The following is a 20,464-nucleotide window of genomic DNA, read 5'->3' as shown; positions in this document are numbered from 1 at the left end:
ATTTCCCAGGATATGGGGAGTTTACTTCTAATATTGGGAAAGTCCAGTTGGTCTCCCTAACCTCAGTCCTCTGAGTTTTGGGAAAAATTATTACTTTTTTGTTGTTGTACTTTAGATTCTGGGGTACATGTGCAGATCATGCAGGATTGTTGCATGGGTACATGCATGGCAAGGTGGTTTGCTGCCTTTATCCCCCCATCACCTATGTCTGGTATTTCTCCCATTGTTATCCCTACCCACCCTCCCTACCCACTGTAGTCCCTCCCCTACCCCACCCCCGCCCCCCACAACTGACTGCAATAAAATTATTTTGTAGTTTTTCTGGTTGTTGGCATAGGAGCGATGCTCTTTCTAGGTTTCTACATCCGAGGCAGAAGATAAATTACTGAAATATTTATGCATGTTGAATATGGACAAAAGTGGCTCTTGAGATAGTGAGAAACCATACGGGGGAAACATCTGTTTCTTACTAAATCAGGGGGGTTCTTGTGAAGTCATCCTTAAAATAGAGAATGAGCAAAATCATTTCCGTATCTGCCATCTTTTGTCTATCAGCAGCAGATTTATCTGATTACCTAAATGAACTCTCATTGAAGAGGTGGGTCCACACCTATTCCCTCTACACCTGTGGTCATCATTCAACTAGCACCAGACTTATACTTTACTCCCAGCAGCTGAGCATCTTTCATAGATTTTTGAGCAAAACTTTTTTCAAAAAAAAATCTGTATTCTCTCTTGTCAAAGGAAGATGCTGAGTATAGCAATAATCTTCAAACATTAATATTGGCCACTTTGGGTGAATAAGTACATGTGTGTACACATGCATGTATAATCTTGCTATCAGCTGCCTGGGGACATACATACTTGACTTATGTTGCCATGGGCAGTACCTCTGGTATAGTGTTCTTTTATTTCAGATATCATGGAAACCAGGAGTGTTTGTGACCCTTACAACCATCACTAATGGGGTTATGTGGTAGGCAGCCTAAAGGAAATGCACTGTATCTGGTGTGACGATGAAAGCTTTATCATTTGCTCAATTACTCTTTTGAGCATCCTTGAGTATTCAAGAAAAATATAACCTATTAAGGAGCTTATAGTCTGTGTATGTGCTATCTTTCTATTAAATAGTCAAGATAGTGACATAGTACCATAGAATCAACACAGAAATATTAAAATTGGGAACATTTATAAGTTCAACAACTGTAGGCTTTATACAGCTGTAGTTATAAAAATAACAACTAAGACCTGTATTGTGTTTATAATGTGCCAAGCATTATCCTAAACATTTTACATTCATTACTACACTGAATCCTCACATGTATAAGCCTCATAACAACCCTGTGATGTTAGGTGTTATTGTCCACATATTACAGATTAGAAAAATAAGGAACAACAGCACTAAGAAATGTGTTCAAGGTCACACTAATAGCAAGTGGTAACAGTGAGACTTGAGCCTATGCAGTTTGTTTCTAGAGTTTGTTTTTTTGTGTGTTTTTTTTGTTTTTTTTAGAAGGAGTCTTGCTCTGTCACCCAGGCTAGAGTACGGTGCCGCAATCTCAGCTCACAGCAACCTCCACCTCCCAGGTTCAGGCAATTCTCCTGCCTCAGCCTTCTGAGTAGCTGGAATTACAGGCATCTGCTACCATGCTCTGCTAATTTATATTTTTAATAGAGACAAGATTTCACCATGTTGACCAGGCTGGTCTTGAACTCCTGACCTCAGGCAGTCCACCCGCCTTGGCCTACCAAAGTGCTGGGATGACAGGTATGAGCCAGTGTGCCCGGCTCTCCAGAGTTCTTTCAACCACTGTTAACAGTGGTCAAAAATACGGAAGAGAAAAAAGTAATTCAACTTTCAAGACGATGTAGAGAAAATGAGAGCTGTGTATGTGCAAAAAAGCCTGTAAATACCGCTTTGATTTTAGGTCATATGCCAACCAAGGATGTACAGAAAGCTGAAAGAGGACATGCTAAGGAAAAGAAGTTAGCAAGCGATATGATGATGCCCTGGGCTCATACGTCAACAAACAGCATGAATTATACAGACAGTTGTGCCCATTTGATGGAAATGTCATGTGATGCAGATGACTCAGTAACAGTGGAAGTGCAAAAAAGAAAAAAAAAATTGCAGGAAGAGCTCTACCTCTGCATATAAAATACTTGAGTACTTTCATTTCAAAATTAAAGATTACTCAGAAACCACTTGCCATACAGAAGAAATTTAGGATGAAAACTTTTATCAAATGATCGAGAATGTGTTAGGCCATTCTTACATTGCTATAAGGAATTACCTGAGACTGGGTAATTTATAAAGAAGAGATTTAATTGGCTATGGTTCTACAGACTGTACAGGAAGCATAGCTGTAGCATCTGTTCTGTTTCTGAAGAGGGCTCAGGGTGCTTTTACTCATGGCAGAAGGTGAAGTGGGAGCAGGCATGTCACATAGCAAAAGCAAGAGTAACACTAACTGATGAGAACTCACAGTCACCAAGGCAGCACCAAGCCACGAAGGATTCATTCCCAGCACCCAAACACCTCCCACCAGGCCCCACCTCCAACATTGGGGGTTACAATTCAATATGAGATTTGGGTGGGGACAAATATTCAAACCATTAGGTTGGTGCAAAAGTAATTTCAGTTTAATACATCAGAGAATAAAACTAATGAATGGAATGTATAAAGAACTTTGCCTTGAAGCTAACATCATGGATGTTATCAACTCATGTGAAGCAAAGTAGATTCACAAATGAATATCTCCCAAACTCCCAAACTGGTTCTTATAAGAGGAAACATAGGAAAGGCAGGACAGTCAACAAGAATATTCAAAGCATTTGGCAAGGACTGTCTTGAAAGAGTAGGATGCTTTGAGAGTTTTATGATTGGTTTTTCAAGCCAACTGATTATTATAACAAAGTATATTAAAACTACATATGAGGTCAAGTATTTTAGCCTAGCCCAAGGGAAATCACTAATATCTTCTCTATACCTACTGGGTGACCTAGATGATAAAATGCAGCTTTTATTAAGTGGCACTTATTTATGTGTAAGCCTGATATTCTCACAGACACACACACAAAAAAAGGTCGGGGAGGGTATAGTGGTGACCTGGGAATAGGGAGAAAAACTCAGATTGTGTTGAAAGATATAAGGCAGAAATTTTATAAGTTGGTTTCCGGTTTTTTTTTTTGAGATGTAGTCTCACTTTGTCGCCCACCCAGGCTGGAGTGCAGTGGCATGATCTTGGCTCACTGCAACCTCTGCCTCCCAGGTTCAAGCAGTTCTCTGCCTCAGCTTCCCGAGTAGCTGAGATTACAGGCATGTGCCACCATGCCCGAATAATTTTTGTATTTTTAGTAGAGACGGGGTTTCACCATCTTGGCCAGGCTGGTCTTGAACTCCTGACCTCATGATCCACCTGCCTCGGCCTCCCAAAGTGCTGGGATTACAGGCATGAGCCACCGTGCCTGGCCAGGTTGGTTTCTTAAGGTTAACTTTATAGTCTAAAACGTATAGAGAGTTTATAATCCAGTATAACTTGTAGACATTAATGAAAAGATACAGCATATTTTGTGCTTTACTGTGGCACATTTATCCTTAAGACAAGGTAAACAGTCATTGAATATAATAAGCTTAGCTAAATGTTGATAATTTAGAATTTTCTACTCAAAAGAACTGAGTGAAGATGTCTTTTTAAAGAACGAATTGTGTGTTCAAAGTATTGTTAGTGAGGAGGAGAAGGAGCACTGCTCTCTTAAGATCAGCTATATTCCAAAGCCATGGTTATGCTTTTGTTTAAAAAATGATTATTAGTTTCTAAATTGAAGTGATCCCAGGAAAGACTGGCTTTGAGGCTTGGTGAAGGTTATATTATGAGTAAAGGACACAGAGACATTGGATTGACAGTGTTCAATGTGTGTGGCTTTTCACATCTCCCCAAATCCTCCCAGGTTGTATATTTAGGCTGTTAAAACCTACTATTCTATCTGCTCAGGAAGGGAGCTTATCAAACCTCTTTTAACCTCAACTATATTATCTTGAAATTGCAATGTATTAACTCACATGGTTGTAAAAACTGCCTTTCACCTGTTTGACCATCTGGATCTAACATTCGATATCCAGGAACAATCCTTGTTAAGCTGTCATCACTGTCTTGCCACATTGCCTACGGTTGATATGATAATGACTGGACATTGTAACATACAGTCTTTCTGCAACAGTGGAAGGAGAAGACGTTGTAAGGGATGTGTGCATACAGCTCTCTGCAAGCAAGAGGTATAATGGGGCTGAGCAAAGCAAGAGGTATAATAGGGTCTGACCAGGTGTTACCACATGAATGGGGAGACATATCTGGATGTTGGATGCGTCATAATGTTTACAGGCATAACAAAACCCAACTGCATATGTTTTTGCCATAGCCGCAGTCAGTAGCTTGCCACAGGGAGGCTTTACCCACAGACCTTTCTGTGGGAACTATTTGGTTGTTCAGATACCTGTCTGGTACATCACAAGGCATAGGCAGCTACTGACTAGCTGCCAGAATCAGTAACTATAATAATTGTTATAGGCCAGGCATGCTGGCGCAAGCCTGTAGTCCCAACTACTCAGGAAACTGAAACGGGAGGATCACCTGAGGCCAGGAATTTGAGGCTGCAGTGAGCTAGGATCATGCTACTGTGCTTCAGCCTGGACAAGAGAATGAGACCCTGTCTCAAAAAAGAGAGAAAGAAATGTGTATTTTAAAAAAAACTGTTGTAATGGTTTCCTCACAGAATAAAGGGAGGAGGGCTTGTATGATAGCTATGTTGACACTATCAATCCAAAAAATGGCAAATATTACTGTTTTTGAAGTTTTGGGAAGAATCGAATCCCCAAAGAGAGCATATTTTTCATAAACACAAGAAACAGGTGTACACATCCCAGATTTTATTAATGTTGTTTGAGGATTTGTGAGTGGGAGTTTAATAGCAAACACAAGATTCATTGATCAGTTTAATATATGTTTCTTTTTTTTTTGGTCATTACCTCTCTTTGCTCAACAAGACTCTGTATTTTCTCTTAACGTTTTCACAAATTTGAGGCCTATTGATGAACATTACTTTCACCCATAGTTAAGGTTTCACTGAAAATGGTAGGATATTACTGTTACTATTACACACTGGATATTTTCTTTTCAGATTTTATTTGGAGAAAAGCAAGCATCTTTGCCTCTTTGGAGTAGGAAATTCAGACTTGGAAAAGGTAGGATTTTCTTCCCCTTACTTTAAATTTGTGGAAAAAAAGCATAATTTTAAAAATTGGATACTTTGTTAAAATTTTAAGATTCTTTTTAGTTTTATGGATATTTTTAAATTAGGGATGAAGGCTGTATATAGTATATCTCTGAATTTTAAGCAGTGTTTTAAATATGGTTTTTAGAAACTTGGACTAAACTTTTCTTGTTTTAATTTTTAAAGCTATTTAATTTTGTGAACTAATTACATTTCATAGTAAAGTGAAAAGAGCTGTGTCTTGGAACTTCACAAACTTACATTTTTGACTTTAGGCACTGATTGTAAATGAAGGTGGTGGGATGATGGTAGACAGGATTTATGCCATGGCATTTGAACTATATGATCAAATGGGAAAGGGAAACCAGTTATCTCATTATGCATGAAAATATGCACTCATAGGCGCGTGTTGAACAATGAGAACACATGGACACAGGGAGGGGAGCATCACACACTGGGATCTGTTCGGGGGGGGTGTAGGAGAGGGACAGCAGGGGGTGGGGAGGTTGGGGAGGGATAACATGGGGAAAAATACCAGATATAGGTGATGGGGGGCGGTGGAAGCAGCAAACCACATTGCCATGTATGTACCTATGCAACAATCCTGCATGATCTGCACACATACCCCAGAACCTAAAGTACAATAAAAGTAAAAATTTTTTTAAAAAGAAAAAATGCACTAAAGTGTAAATGAGTCATTTAACAATGACACCTGTGTAATTACTACCCCGACTAAGAAATGGAAAATTATCAGCATTCTAGGAAATATGTGCATATTGTTTCTAAGTAACAGCCCTTTGCCTCCCCACAGGTGACCACTATCTTTACCTGTATCCTAAAATTCTTTTTTTCATACCACTGGTTCTCAAAGTGTGGTCTGGCATCAGCATTATCTGGGAATTTGTTAGAAATGCAAATTTTTGGATCCATTCTCTGATCTATTACATTTATGTATTTTTTTATGGGATGCATGTTTATATGATAAAAGTATAAAGCAATGATTTTCAAACTTTAGCATGTATCAGAGTGACCTAGATGGCCTTTTAAAACACAGATACTGGGTCCTACCTAAAGTTTCTAATGATCTCCTTCTATTGTCTCTTTTAATTATTTATTCCAATTTTCTTATACACTGGATACATCTGACGCTGTGCTAGTCATTGCATTGGAAATGTCATTTTGTCAAAATAATTGTCTGGCCTATAATTAAGATACTTTGCCCCAAAGAGCACCTGTATTTGCTTTTGTTGGGTACCTGCAGGTAGTACAAATTTGGGTTCACCTGTTCAAAGTTTGGTATTTCCTAGTCAACTCAGAAGTGTCTCATCACTCTCAGATTATTACAATTCTGTTCACCTTCACTCTGAGATTTTGGATCCCAGATTGTTGTAGGAGAAGGTCTCCTGTCAGACACCCCAACTTATATGAACCCAGGGTTTTGTTTTCAATCTCCTCTGTACCCTGAAATGCTGTCAAAAAGGAGGTCCTAATGTTCTGGGATTAGCTAATGCTTTCAGTGAAAAAGTGGCTTCAGGCTTGTTTACTTCTCTCTTGATTCTTTGCTTCTCTTTACTTTTGGTCTGATAATTCCTTACTATTTTATAACCTCTTTGATGCTTTTTAAAAGATTATTTGAAATATATTTTACCCAGTTTTTTAGTTCTTTTGTTTTCAGCTGGCAGACTGATCTAAATAACCTGGGCCACAATCACTAGAAATGGAAAATAAATTAATAACACACAATATTTTTCAAAATACTGTGATTTTTTCAAAACATTAAAAAGCAACAGATGGGCCAGGCATGGTGGCTCACACCTGTAATCCCAGCACTTTGGGAGGCCGAGGCAGGTGGATTGCCTGAGGTCAGGAGTTTGAAACCATCCTGGCCAACATGGTGAAACCCTGTCTCTGCTAAAATACAAAAAAAAAAAATTAGCCACACATGGTGGCAGACGCCCATAATCCCAGCTACTCGGGAGGCTGAGGCAGGAGAATTGCTTGGACCTGGGAGGCTGAGGTTACAGTGAGCTGAGATGGTGCCATTGCACTCCAGCCTGGGCATCAAGAGTGAAACTCTGTCTCCAAAATAAAAAAAGCAATTGTTGGGAACAAAAAGTTCTTTTTTTAGTCTACAATTTTAATCAGACATGGGACACACAAGGTGGTTTGGATACAGAAACTCTTTTTTGTTAGAAGATTCCCAGAGTTCCATATTTAAAATTATGATCTTTAACTTTATGACCTTAAATAGTAATATAATCTTTAACCACTCCGGAGGGCTCTGGTATTTACTCACTGGGTTCCAAGAACTGCTTCCCACAACTTCAGAAAGCCTCACAAAGTGCGGAGGTATGCCTAATACAAGATCCACTTTACAATTTGTGATACTGATATCAAACACTAGGCGCTCAGTCTAGGTCCCATTGCTTGCTGTGCAAAAAGAAGCAAGTAATGCCAGGGAAGGTTATTATTTCACAGTTGATGTCAACCAGAGAGACAAGAGCCAAACCTCAAATCCAGCCCCCCCACCCCAACCAAAGTTAGGGATTTATATGATGGGGAAGGAAAACAGGAGAGGCAAGGAAGATCAACAGGCAGCAGGTGGTCAAGTGGGGGATCTACTATCTCACTCTAACCACATGCAGAAAGACAGTGATTAGGGATAGGTAAGGAAGAGGAAGTCATCAACAGCCAGCAGGTGCATTTCTGTGTCTGGGTGTAGCGATTCAGAAAGCCACAAGATGCAGGAACTCTGCAGGTCTGAGCTACAAATATCAGAGGGTGCTTTTCACATCACATAGAGGCTTTCCAGCCATGGCACTTCCTAAGTTACAAGGCAAGCTATGGCCAACCACCATCCAACCCTTAGCTGATAACTTTTATTTAAAACAACATGTTGACCTTTATACCAAGATGACACCACCATTTATTATTATTTTCATACAACTTACCACAGAATCAAAATCTTGCTCTCACAAGTATAAAATTTCTTAGTATAAATTCCCATCTCTGATATAAAATCCTACTTTACAAAAGGTGTGGAGAGCCAGGACCACCATGAAGGCCACTCAGTTTAACCACTTCCTTATAGACATATCTTACTGCATCCCCTGTGTTTTGTTGTCTGGGATACAGGTTTTCTCCTTATTTAGTAGCACATGCTCCTCCTTTCCTTCCAGCTAGAATATGATCTAATGGCATGGGTTTAGACCACATTTATTGTGGCTACCATTTCTTTGGCATTACTTTTGCACGGCTGGTCATGTATAATAGCTGTATCACAGATTGCTGAAGTTGCCCAGTCAACTGAACTTTGGAAATTACTTAACAAATTCTGTTTCTGAGCCTAATAAGAATTTTGAGGAACTATTTAGTGGCCCCAGTGGTCTAGTTATGCCCAAATAGCTAACACTACTGTATTCCTCAGACAGCCATTGGTGTGCACGTGACCCCTATGTCCAGTAAGTAAAAGAATGAGGAGTGGGCCTATACTTTTTGCCGAAATCCAGAGTCCAATTTTTGATGTTCAATATAGATGTTAAAGAATGCGATCCTTATGAGCACCTTGATGTTACAAGCACTGGTGCCTATTCCCTTGTACTCTCAGAATCATCTAGATATGGCTGAAGATTATGCTTAGGACAGCAAGGGGCAGGAAACGTGTGTCTCAGCGTTTAGGGGTAGATCATCTTTCTGGCGACACCAGTTAAATGGCCAAGTGTGATTGCATCTGATAGAGATTTGATAAATCTCACGCGCCTCATCTCCACCTGTGCTCTATTTCTACTGCAGTAGGCCTTCCATTTATGATGATTTAATAAATTTCGCCTTTGCATAGGTTATCCAGGTTCTAGAATTTGCCCAGTTTTTTTACATGGTACCATGATTTCTCATCTCTCAGTTTTCTGGAATGAAGTGTGTATCTCCAGTATGCGGGATCTATATTTTATTGTATTTGCAGCCGCTAGGCTAATTAGATAACTTAGCATATAGCCAAAGGTACACAGTTCAATATTTTCTTCAGAAAATTTAACTCCTGCAGGTTCTACGAATCATCTGAGATGTCTAGGGCAATGAGTGTAATCATTCCTTTTAAGGTAAAACTGCCCTCATAACCATTACTATTGTACTAGAATGAGGACTACTGACTTGCTGGCTATACACTTATTTCTGTTGGTATTATAGCCAGTTCTTTCAGTTCTTTCACTGTCTTCAATACAGATAGCAATTATCTCTTTGAGTTTATTTTTAAAAGTTTCCATGAGAGTTCTAGCTAAGAGCTGTGTGTCACTGGCGTTGAACTTACAGGAAATACCTGGAGCTCCTAGCCCAAGGTATCTCCAAACGTGAGCACCCTATCATCTTCTTCACTGGAAACTAATACCTGGAACAGTACAGTAAACTCTTTGGCCTATTGTGGTTCCTTATCTTACTACAGTAAATTTTTCTTAGAGAAGACTTTCAAATAAGATTGGCTTCAAGAACCCTAACCAGTACGACCAGGGTTCTCAAGGGAGAGGGTGTTAGACTCTGGCTTTGTTGGCAACCCAGTCTAATTCTTTCCCTGTGTTCTTCACAGCTTTTTTCTGAAGTGGTTGGAACCACTGGTAGAGACTGTATAGAAGGAATTGATATACGAAGAGTAGAACACGGTCAGCTAGATACTTCTTATAGCTAGCTAAAGTCAGCATGTGGTCATTTTAAGATGAACTGTGATCAGTAGCTAAAGGTTCTTTGCTGCTAATGTATGGGAAGAAAATGAAAGGACTGGGCAGAAATAGCAGTATGCCTTCCCTATGTTTATCACCCATGCAGCATTTCCAGGCCTATTTGTTATTCTCTTAGCCTGCAGACTTCTACAAGGATACTTGTGGCTTAGTTTCCAATGTTTTATATTTCATGAAACATTTGTATCTCAACCGCACCCCACTATGTGCCCCAACTTACTTGGCCACTCATCTGTTACTTGCACATCAAGTCTACTGCTCCTGAGAGTTCCAAGTGGGAAGGTGTACAAATCTGTGGACACTGGCCTCCCAACTAGGGCAGTTGCATCAGAAGTGTCTGAAGTTTGGATATTAGGGTTGAAAGGCAGACAGTACAGTTAGCACTCTTACTTCTTCTGGTATTTCCTTACCATGACAGTTACGGGTTGCCCATCAATTTGGGCTTTTTTTCACCCCACTTTTCAATACTTAGACTAATAGGTATTTCCTTTGAGAACTTTCTTTTTCTCTTCTTTAAATTTCCCTCTGTTTTCTTTTGGTTATTTTGAGAGCTAATATTCATAGACCTATCCTAAATTATTTTTTCCAAAATTGTTATAGGAAAGACTGCTATTATCTACTCTTCTATTCATTCTTCTTCCTTTTTCTTGAGCAGAACCTGATTTGCATGGGATTAGGGGCATCGTGTGCTCAGCTAAAACACTATAGTGCTCATCCTTCATTACTGATAAGTATGGCAGTGGAACACAGTTCTTGCCAATGAGGTGTAATCAAAGGTGTTGAGAGAGAGACCTAATGAAGCCCCTTAAAAGCCAGTAGCCCCATGCCATGTACTCTTTTGCCCTTCTTTCTTTCCCTTCTTTCTACCTGCATGTTAGGGGAGATGCTGGACATAGAATAGATATCTCACAAAAGTAAGGTGACCGTGAGAGAGAAGCAAGATAATAGCATGGGTCACATCTGAAAAGACTGTGTTAGGCACTACATGTGAACTCAGACAGTCAGAAACCATGCCTTTTCCACACTACCACTATTCTCACCATCTTAGGGTTAGGAAAAAAAATGCCTTTGTCATGACAGAGCCATACTGTTTGTATATTTCCAACACTGTTTATAGTAGGACTTTATTGCCGCCATTTAATTACTCTCACAATCTGAGATGTAGACATTATTTTGCACCTGAATTATTAAAAATAACTACCTGTGCTTCTATGCCCCAGGTTGATATTCCTTAATTATGGAGGGCCCAGGATCTTTAAAAGGAAAGGTAGCATGCAATTTGAAATCAGTTCAGTAGATGGCAAGGTGGTCAATTTTGATAATTAGATAAGAATATTAGTATGCACAGCCAATGGCTTTTAAAATAGTAATAATATGAAAGTACCATGAGGTAGTTTTACAGCAAATTACATGTTTTAAATGTATACATTTATATTTTAAGTTTCATGGGGATGAATTACTTGTTTTATAGATTTCTATTTTCAGCCATATTTTCCTGTACTTTACTATTTGCCATAAGAGAACACTGGGAAAGATTTAAGATCTCCAGATGTAAAGGGTTATTGAGAAAGAGTTGCCAAAAAAGGGTCACATATTAGTTAAATAAGTTGTGATTACAAAATAATATCTACAGTATCTCAATTTATAGAAAGACAATATTCTGCATGCACATCTATCTTAACTGGAAGGCTATTAAAATGTCAAGTTGCTAATACTAGGGCTTTTTCTAGCTAGATGGGATAATGGTTTTTTTTAGTGTTCTATTGCTTTGGTTTTTCTATAATGAACTGGTATTACCTGTTCATAACTTCTTTAGAAGTTGAAAAAAAATTCCTCCTAATAGACATTTAACAAGAGAAACAGAAGTATGTTGCTGAGAAATGAGTAGCATCAAGTCAGGAACAGGTGGAACAAAGGGACTCCTGTCTTTGCTGCTGATCCACCAGAACAGCTATCAGACTCCTCAGCCTGCTGCTGGCTCATCAGCTGCACCTGAGCTGGCTGTGGGATCCTGAGTGGCAATGGGCCCTCACTGTGACACCAAAGATCCTCTTTCTTGTCTTGTTATTTCTTCATGTTACCTTATCCTATCCTATGTTAGTAATGTCTCTGTCTCTCTCTCTCTCTTTCTTCACCATAGTGGTGTGGGGTTGACTGTTTCTCACCATGTCTTCTCACAAGACTTTCGTCATTAAGCGATTCCTGGCCAAGAAACAAAAGCAAAATCGTCCCATTCCCCAGTGGATTCAGATGAAAACTGGTAATAAAATCAGGTACAACTCCAAAAGGAGACATTGGAGAAGAACCAAGCTGGGTCTATGAGGAATTGCACATGAGATGACATACATATTTATGCTATATCAAGATTATGATCATCTTACAATATCGAGCTGAAAATGTCACCACTATCTGGACTATTTGCACATGTTTTACTTAGAATATATCTTTCTCTTTTTGTATATGCTCTGTGCTAGTAAGGTGGATTCAGCAATAAATATGTGAAAGCTTTTGTTTCAAAAATGTCTCTGTGACCTTTAAAAACTGTACCTTCATTTATTCAATAAACATCAGGATCTGTGCTCTATGCCAAACCCCTGGGTAATGCTGAGGATAACTAGTGAGCCAAATAGACCTTCAGCCTGTAGTGAGAGGGATAGATGCTAATCATATCATGCAGATGTATACAGTGGGACAAAATGAGATCAGGACTGCAGAGGAAAATAAGATACAGAGAACGCAGAGTTCCTAGGCAAGTGGAGAGACCCACTTTACATTATGCCTTCAGTATATGTTCAGAACTCAATATAAGTTAGGACCTATAGGAGGCACAAGTTAAATGAGTAAAGATTGTCATGGGGAGAGCAAGTCTTTTAGACAGAGGAAACAGCGTGTTTGAGGGCTCCGAGCAGTAGTGAGCATTATCTCCCTAGGGAAGTGACAGGAGCCTAGAAAGGAGCTGGCTAGAGCAGAGAAAGCAGAGGGAAGGACTCGAGGTGAGCTTGCAGAGGCCAAAATCACACAGGGCTTTATAAATTATAAGAACATTGTGCCTTTTTCTCCTAAGCAATCAGAAACCATTGAAAGGTTTTTAACTGAAATCATACTTCAATCAGGTTAGTTTTCACACTGGCTGTGATATGGAAAATGGATTGGAGAAAGAGGCAAGAATGGTATTGGACAGAATAGGAGGCCATTGATAAAGTGCAAATATAAGTGACCAGTGAAGGGCCAGTCACAGATTTTGTCATTTATATTGCTACTCTATTTAAATAGGACATTATCCAGAAGCAGTGGTAGACCATGGTAACATTTCTAGCTAGCAGTCTCTGCCTGTCTTTTTCACTCTTCTCTACATATGGGTTCTTGGGTTTGCCATAAATAAAATTCTGGACAATGGTCATGTCTGAGAGTTATGAGATAATCTTTTTGCTCTTCTAAAAGTATTGCAGGCTCAGCTATTAGGAGAATTGAGCCAGTGATGGGTGCTTAATGTGTGCCAGGCACTATAGTGGGCTATGGCATGTGGAGTGAGTAAAAATGGAGTCCCTACTTTCATGGAACTCATTAAAATGGGAGCAGACATTAAATCCTGCAAACATGTAATTACAAACTGTGAAGTGACTGTGTCTACTTGCCTTGTCGGTTACTAAAAAAAAAAAATTCTTAAGGAAATAATCTTCATGGGTCTCAGTCCCAGGGCTACCTTGTATGATTGTGCAATTTGGCTGTTACATAAAGATAGCTGGCCAAAGGAGTTAATGGGGACTACAACTCTGCTCGAATTCCACTTGCCAAGCCACACCATTGTGCAAAACTACATCCATCCAGAGGGAAGGGTACATTTTTCTTTGTGCTAAGATGTCATGTAGGGCAACTTCATCTCTCCCTCTGATATTGGGAGAGAATTCCCTATTCTCAAAATTGAATGGGGACTCTATCTCTTAAATATGTAGCTGCCCTGAACCACAGATGTGTATATGAGGTGAAGGTCTAGGAATGAGTGAGTGCAATTTTATGCCTAGGGAAAAAAAATGGAATACACTCAATTCTCCATATTCATCATCCCACATCTGCAAATTCAACCGACCACAGATTTAAAAGCTCTAAAAGTTACAATAATGTTGGGAATAAAAGTTTGGAGTCGTAAAGAAAACAAGTACTTAAGGGATTTTTAGTAAGGCAAATTTACTTTTGTAGAAGGTGTTTGTAGGGCTGGTTCTCACGAGAGTACACCGAATAAAGAAGGAAAGAGGTTTTTATTTTTAATGTAGTTTGTTTGTGTTATTGTGTCTTGTTTTTATTGGCTGGAGTTGGACTGTACAATTTAAGTTGAACTTGATTGGTTAACTTGAAGAGTATAGGGGTATGTGTCAGGAGGGAAGAGCAGTTTTGGCTGGAAGAGCTGTTGTGGCGGGAGGGGTAATTTATAGAGTGAGTAGCAGATGTGGGTTCTGTAGATTAGGACTGGTAGGAAAGTTGTTTATTGAAACGGCAGGGAGGTGCAAAGAATAAGGAAGTCTGGCCTTGAAAGCAGGGAACAAAGAAACCAAATAAACTAAATCCTTTGAAGAGGAACTTTTTTTGTGTCTAACAAATAAGAAAAATAATACCCATAAAAATACAGTATAACAATGATTTATATACTGTTTACATTTTATTAGCTCTTATAAGTAATCTAGAAGTGATTTTAAATATACAGAAGAAGTGAGTAGGTTATATGCAAATAACTGTGGCCATTTTATGTGAAGAACTTGAGCATCTGTGAGTTTAGTATCGGTGGAAGTCCTAGAACCAATCCCTGGCAGATACCAAGGGCTGTACAAAGAAGGCCTTGGACATAGATATATTTTTAGTACATAGATAATTTTTTTAAGTAAGCCCTTCATCTTCAGGGATTAGATCAATGTTGTTATAGAACTAAGACAATGTATCCCAGTGGTGGAACAGCGGAGGAAAAATCTGGGCTGTGCATCACGAGGTGGCTGTACTACAGTTAAGAAAATTAAGGGCATCATACTTGGAAAGCTATGATGGAGAAGGCGGAAGGAAGAATCCATATATAAAATCGAGAGTATTGGTTTCTCTTTCTTTCTTTCTTTCTTTTTTTTGGAGGCAGAGTCTTGCTCTGTCACCCAGGCTGGAGTGCAGTGGTGTAGCTCACAGATTACTTGAAGTCAGGAGTTTGAGACCAGCCTGGCCAACATGGTGAAACCCCCTCTCTACTAAAAATGTAAAAATTAGCTGGATGTGGTGGTGTGCGCCTGTAATCCCAGCTACTTGGGAGGCTGAGGCAGGAGAATCTCTTGAACCTGGGAGGTTCAATAAATACATAAATAAAATTTTTAAATTTATTTTTTGAACCTCCCAAGTTCAAAAAATAAAAATAAAGATAGCTTCTCATATGTCTGTATACTTGTTTATTTAATTGAATCTGGAGTGTTGCATTGCAGTTTTCCTCTGCTTGGTGATCATTTTTTCAACACATTTCAGGTATGTTAAGTCTCTTTCTTTCTTTAAGTAGCTTTGCATAGATTTATTCCATTTTTTGTAATTATTCTTGTGGATGTGGGCTAATTGACAAGATTCTTTGTTTAATGGTGCCCTCTTCTGTCAACGTGGTGAAGTACAGTTTCTTTAATGATTGTGTTTTGGTATTTGGGGGAGGAATAGTGTGTCCTCTAGGAGAAATCCAAGCCTGCTATGTACACTAAAAAACATAAAGCTCTATCTTAAAGGCCTTAGCTTTCAAATTCAGCATAGTTGAAATGTATTGTCTCTGAAAGACGAACTTCCAAGAGCACACAACACAGTATTCTTGCATTACCGTCAGGTGATAACTTCCATTCCCACCTTCACCCTGCTGCCTCCTCCCCTGTGGCCTCTCTCAAAACCAGTGTTTTGGTATGTCCCACAAAAGCGAGGAGGTGTAAACCAAGAAGAAGCAGTGTGAGGGAAAAAGGAACAAGATTCACAGAGGAGCAAAGGAAATTCCTGAGATGATGATGAAATAAAGTTCTAGGAGAACACTTGTTTAATGTAGGATTAGAGATCACCAATTCAGGAGGGACAGTGCCCCCACAGGCTCCCCTCACAAATGAAGCTTATAGGCCTGGGTGGCGCCTCATGACTGTAACCCCAGCACTTTGGGAAGCCGAAGCAGGTGGATCGCTTAAGTAGAGTTTAAGACCAGCCTGGCCAACATGACAAAACCCTGCCTCTACTGAGAACACAAAAGTTAGCCAGATGTGGTGGCACACCCCTGTAGTCCCAGCTACTCAGGAGGCGGAGGTGGGAAAATTGCTTGAGCTTCCAAGGCAGAAGTTACAGTGAGCCGAGATCACGCCACTACACTCCAGCCTGGGCAACAGAGCAAGACTCCATCTCGGAAAAAAAAGAAGAAAGAGGAAGGAAGGGAAAGGAAGGGAGGGAGGGAAGGAAGGAAAGAAGGAACAAAGAAAGGGAGGGAGGGAAAGGAAAGGGAGAAAGAAGGGAGGGAGGGAATGAAGGAAGGGAGAAAGAGGGAGGGAGGGAAAGAAAAGAGAGAAATATGGGAGAGAGGGAAGGAAGGAAGGGAGGGAAAGAAGGAACAAAGGGCGGAAGGGAAAGGAAAGAGAAGGGAGGGAAGAGGGAAGGGAAGGAAGGAAGGACTAAAAATAAGCTTATAGAATATTTAATATTTATAAAGAATTGTACCAAGAAAAGTTTGGCAGCTGTGTCAGAACTTGGAGATTAAACTGATGATATTAAAGAAGAATACTAAGCAAACAAAAATGTAATCATTAATTCCAGAGTAGAGGGGTGGTTAAAAGAAAGGTAAAGAAAATATAACCATGAAAACCATACATAGCTCAGCTATAAATAACATTTACATAGTCAAAACATATCATTGAAAATTGACTTAACTAAATATGATGCTATTATAACTATGTTAAGAGTGGGGTGTAGAAGCATTGTGTGTGGATGAGGGGTGAAGGTGACTAAATGTTTATCTTCCATTGTAGTAAATATTTTTTAGAATTGAAAAGCAAAACCATAGCAGTATAATCATATCCTTCAGGAAAATGAAAGTAAATACTATAATAAATGGCTGAAGATTTGAAAGTGGTTTCCTCTGGGGGACAGGAATGAATAGGTGAATGGGAGAGAAGAAAGGAAAATGAGTGCTTTCATTATGATACTGAGGTGGTGATCTGAGGATGACGCAGAAGAGGCATTAATGTAGCATTCTCCTGACTCTTCCGTATCAAATACAGATGCTCCTCGACTTACGGGATTAAGCCTGAACAAACTGATATTTTCAACTTATAATTGGTTTATCCTGATGGAACCCCATTGTAAATTGAGAAGCATATTAAATGCAATCACTTTTGTACCATTCTAAAGTCAAAAACTCTGAAGTTGAACCATAGTAAACCAGGGACCATCTGGGTCTTCACTTACTCTATAGCTCCTTTATAGGCCAATTCTTCTCCACCGTCTCTACGTCTTATATTCTAAGACTCAAATCAGGTCCTGTGTTCTCCTGAAAGTTTTCTTTGTCTGCTTGAACAAAATTGGTCTGTGAGCACTCAAATTCATAGACTTCTTTGGACAGGTCATCATATTCTCTTTCATAGTATTAGGTAACAGTGATTTGGAACTTGCAGCAAATGCTAAGCCCTCAGAAGCAGCAGGGAAATCATACATGCTTGTTCAATTAAAACAAACACATCCTGAGAAAGGATGTGGTGTCTTCAGAGCCCTTACTGGTGACCAGCACCCAATATGTAGAGGAGAGGAAGGGATGGGATGGGGAGCAGGAGTATTAGGTAAACATGTTCAGCAGTCACCCCTCCAGAGGACATTTCTTAGAGGAGGACTTGAAACCAGCATGCAGGAGAGATTAGTGAGAAAGGGGAGATAGTCAGGACGTTTGTGTTTTTGTTCTATATTTTTACTCCAGCCTAGCAAGGGTGCTAATGAAAGTGTCAAAGAATCTCAACAGCAAATACTGTGGTAATCAAATCCTTTTCCTCAAACCCTTTTGTGTTCTAGCCACTACTGACAGCACCACTAAACATTAACTGTGATGCCATTGGTAATAACTGGAGTTAAGTGTCCACTGACTCTAGATTAATCTATCTCAAGTCTGATCTCCTCCAGGAAGCCTTCTTTGACCACTCCATCTCACACAGGATTGCTTGATTCCCTGAACTCAGCACGTTTCTTCCTCTATCACTTTGGAGCAGGCATAAGAGTGCCCTGGCCAGATCCCCTGAGATCCCTCTTCCCAGTTCTGTGCCTCCATCCCTCAGCTTCTGCATGCTCTGCAGCAGCAGCCAGTACCTGTGACCTTCAGAGACCTTCTCCCAGGCACTAGGGCTGCCTGCCCCAGCTGAGAACAGGAGGCCTGGGTGCTCTGTATCTACTTCTACCCCCCTCCCCAGCTCCTTTGCTGTGAAACTAATAACAAGTAGTCGGTCATTACTCTACAAATTTGGGTTGAAACTGAGACCTCACCAAAAGTTGAAGGCTTGTTTAGTCTCTTTTCCTCTCCTAAGCTGTTTCTCCCACTTCCTTACTGGTTTTTTCCTTAATAAATCACTAGCACCTGAATCCTTGACTCAGGATCTGATTCCAGGAGAGCCTATTTTAAGACAGTTGGTACCAAAAGTAGTCCTGGGATGCACCCTCTATGGATGAGATTCTGGCCAGACAAAAATGACCTCATGTCTTGTGTAACTAGGCACTGGCAGGCTGTAGCAATGCCATTCCTAAAACTTTCACCTGTGGCTGAGACAGGAAACAGGAAGGAATGCTCTGACTTGTTCAATATCTTCAGCAATTGAAAGACACAAGGGAAATCATTTATAGCTACTGCAGAACAATTTGACGACTATTGCTGAGTGTTCTCGATACACTGAAGAGAGAAAGACCATGCCATTCAAAGCATAAAGTTATACACCATATGAAAAGCAGCTCCTGGTATGGTAGGTACTAAGCTCTTACAGAGACAGAGCATCTTATCAAGTGGCTTTAGGATCAGCGCTGCTTATCTTGAGCTGAGAACTTTCTGAACTACCAAGGCATACTGTTGGGCAGGCTCAGCAACAATCTCTTGTGTGACAGAAGTGGTACATTTTAGGTGGAGCTACAGCAGATCCAGAGGACACAGTAATCTGCATGAACAGGTGGCCCAAATCCCCATCACCCATCACCAGCACAGTGGTACTTCTCTTTTGCTAACCCTTTGGCCTCATGTGGGAGTTTCCTTTGACCAGGTATGAGAGGAGGAAGATTACCAGGTCTGATTCATGGATACATTATTGAATATCTTGGTATGAACCAAAATTAGGTATTTCTGAACTGTATCCCCACTCATAGGTGGCCCTAAAGACAATGGTAAGGGAAATTCTCTTAAGTGGACAAAGTTTGAACATTGCATCTGGTCACCTATGTTGCATAGAGTGGGAAGTGCTCTGTGGTAATGATATGTACACAGTAGGCCCTCTATATCCACTGGTTCTACATCAACCAACTGCAAATATCAGAAATATTTGGGGAAAAATGCAACAATAAATAAAATAAATTTTAAAAACAATATAGTATAAGTACTATTTATATAGCATTTATATTGTATTGAGTATTATAAGCAATCTAGAGATGATTTAATATATATGGAGGGTGTGTATAGGTTATATGTAAGTACCATGCCATTTTATATAAGGGACTTGAACATCCACAAATGTTGGTTTCCAAGGGGGATCCTGGAAACAATCCCCAGTAGATACCAAGGAATTACTGTATATAGACTCATGAATAGTAGTGAATGGCTTGGCTGATTAACCAGGGGCCTAGAGGAAGAAAAATTAGAAAATCAGGAAGAAATAGTCTAGAGATGAATGGTGGATTAAGCTGTGGGAATGGTCTCAAAGCATGAACATCTTTATAGCACATATTTAAGCCCCACAAGTAAGCATCTACCCAGAAAAAACATTAACCAACTGGACAGCGTAGCTCTTCCAATGGATGTGAGCTCACCTTGGTCCTTGACCAAACCAATGTATGTGCAATAGGCCCAGGAACAGAGAAGCCAGGATAGCAGAGACAAAGGCACTGCGTACAGACCCATGGGCTTCCTCTTACCAGGGCAGATCTAACTACTGGCGTTGCTGAATGTCTGAGCTGTCAGAAACAGAAGCCAACCCTGAGGCTCAAATATGGTACTGACCCTCAAGTAAAACAACCAGTCACTTGGCAGGAAGTTGATTACATTGGACTCCATACACTCTGGAAAGCCACACATTTTCTTCCCATTGGGACTGTCATGTATTCCAGGAATGAGCTTGCCTTTCCTGCCCACAGACCTCAAACAGCATCACTATCTGATGAAGGCTAACAGCATCTGATTTACCAGCAGGGCATACTATGTGACAATGCCTTGGATGTCTCGCCATGGGCCCAAGATTGTGGAATCCACTGGTCTT

The 20,464-nt window shown here is 40.0% G+C and overlaps 1 protein-coding gene across 1 annotated transcript; it reads left to right on the top strand.

Moving 5' to 3' along the window:
- The first annotated feature begins 12,164 nt into the window (after nt 1-12,164).
- Nucleotides 12,165-12,418, top strand: RPL39L (ribosomal protein L39 like). Its single transcript, XM_010337703.3, has one exon. The coding sequence runs from the start codon at nt 12,165-12,167 to the stop codon at nt 12,318-12,320; it is 156 nt and encodes a 51-aa protein (XP_010336005.1). The 3' UTR covers nt 12,321-12,418.
- Nucleotides 12,419-20,464: the final 8,046 nt, after the last annotated feature.

Source organism: Saimiri boliviensis, chromosome 8 (genome assembly GCF_048565385.1).
Source record: "Saimiri boliviensis isolate mSaiBol1 chromosome 8, mSaiBol1.pri, whole genome shotgun sequence".
In the NCBI taxonomy this organism is placed as follows: domain Eukaryota; kingdom Metazoa; phylum Chordata; class Mammalia; order Primates; family Cebidae; genus Saimiri; species Saimiri boliviensis.
The sequence above is the reverse complement of the archived record's forward strand: the minus strand, read 5'-3'. Positions and strand labels throughout refer to the sequence as shown.

Coding starts and splice junctions, on each gene's coding strand:
- RPL39L (XM_010337703.3), top strand. CDS start 12,165: ATGTCTTCTCACAAGACTTTCGTCATTAAGCGATTCCTGGCCAAGAAA.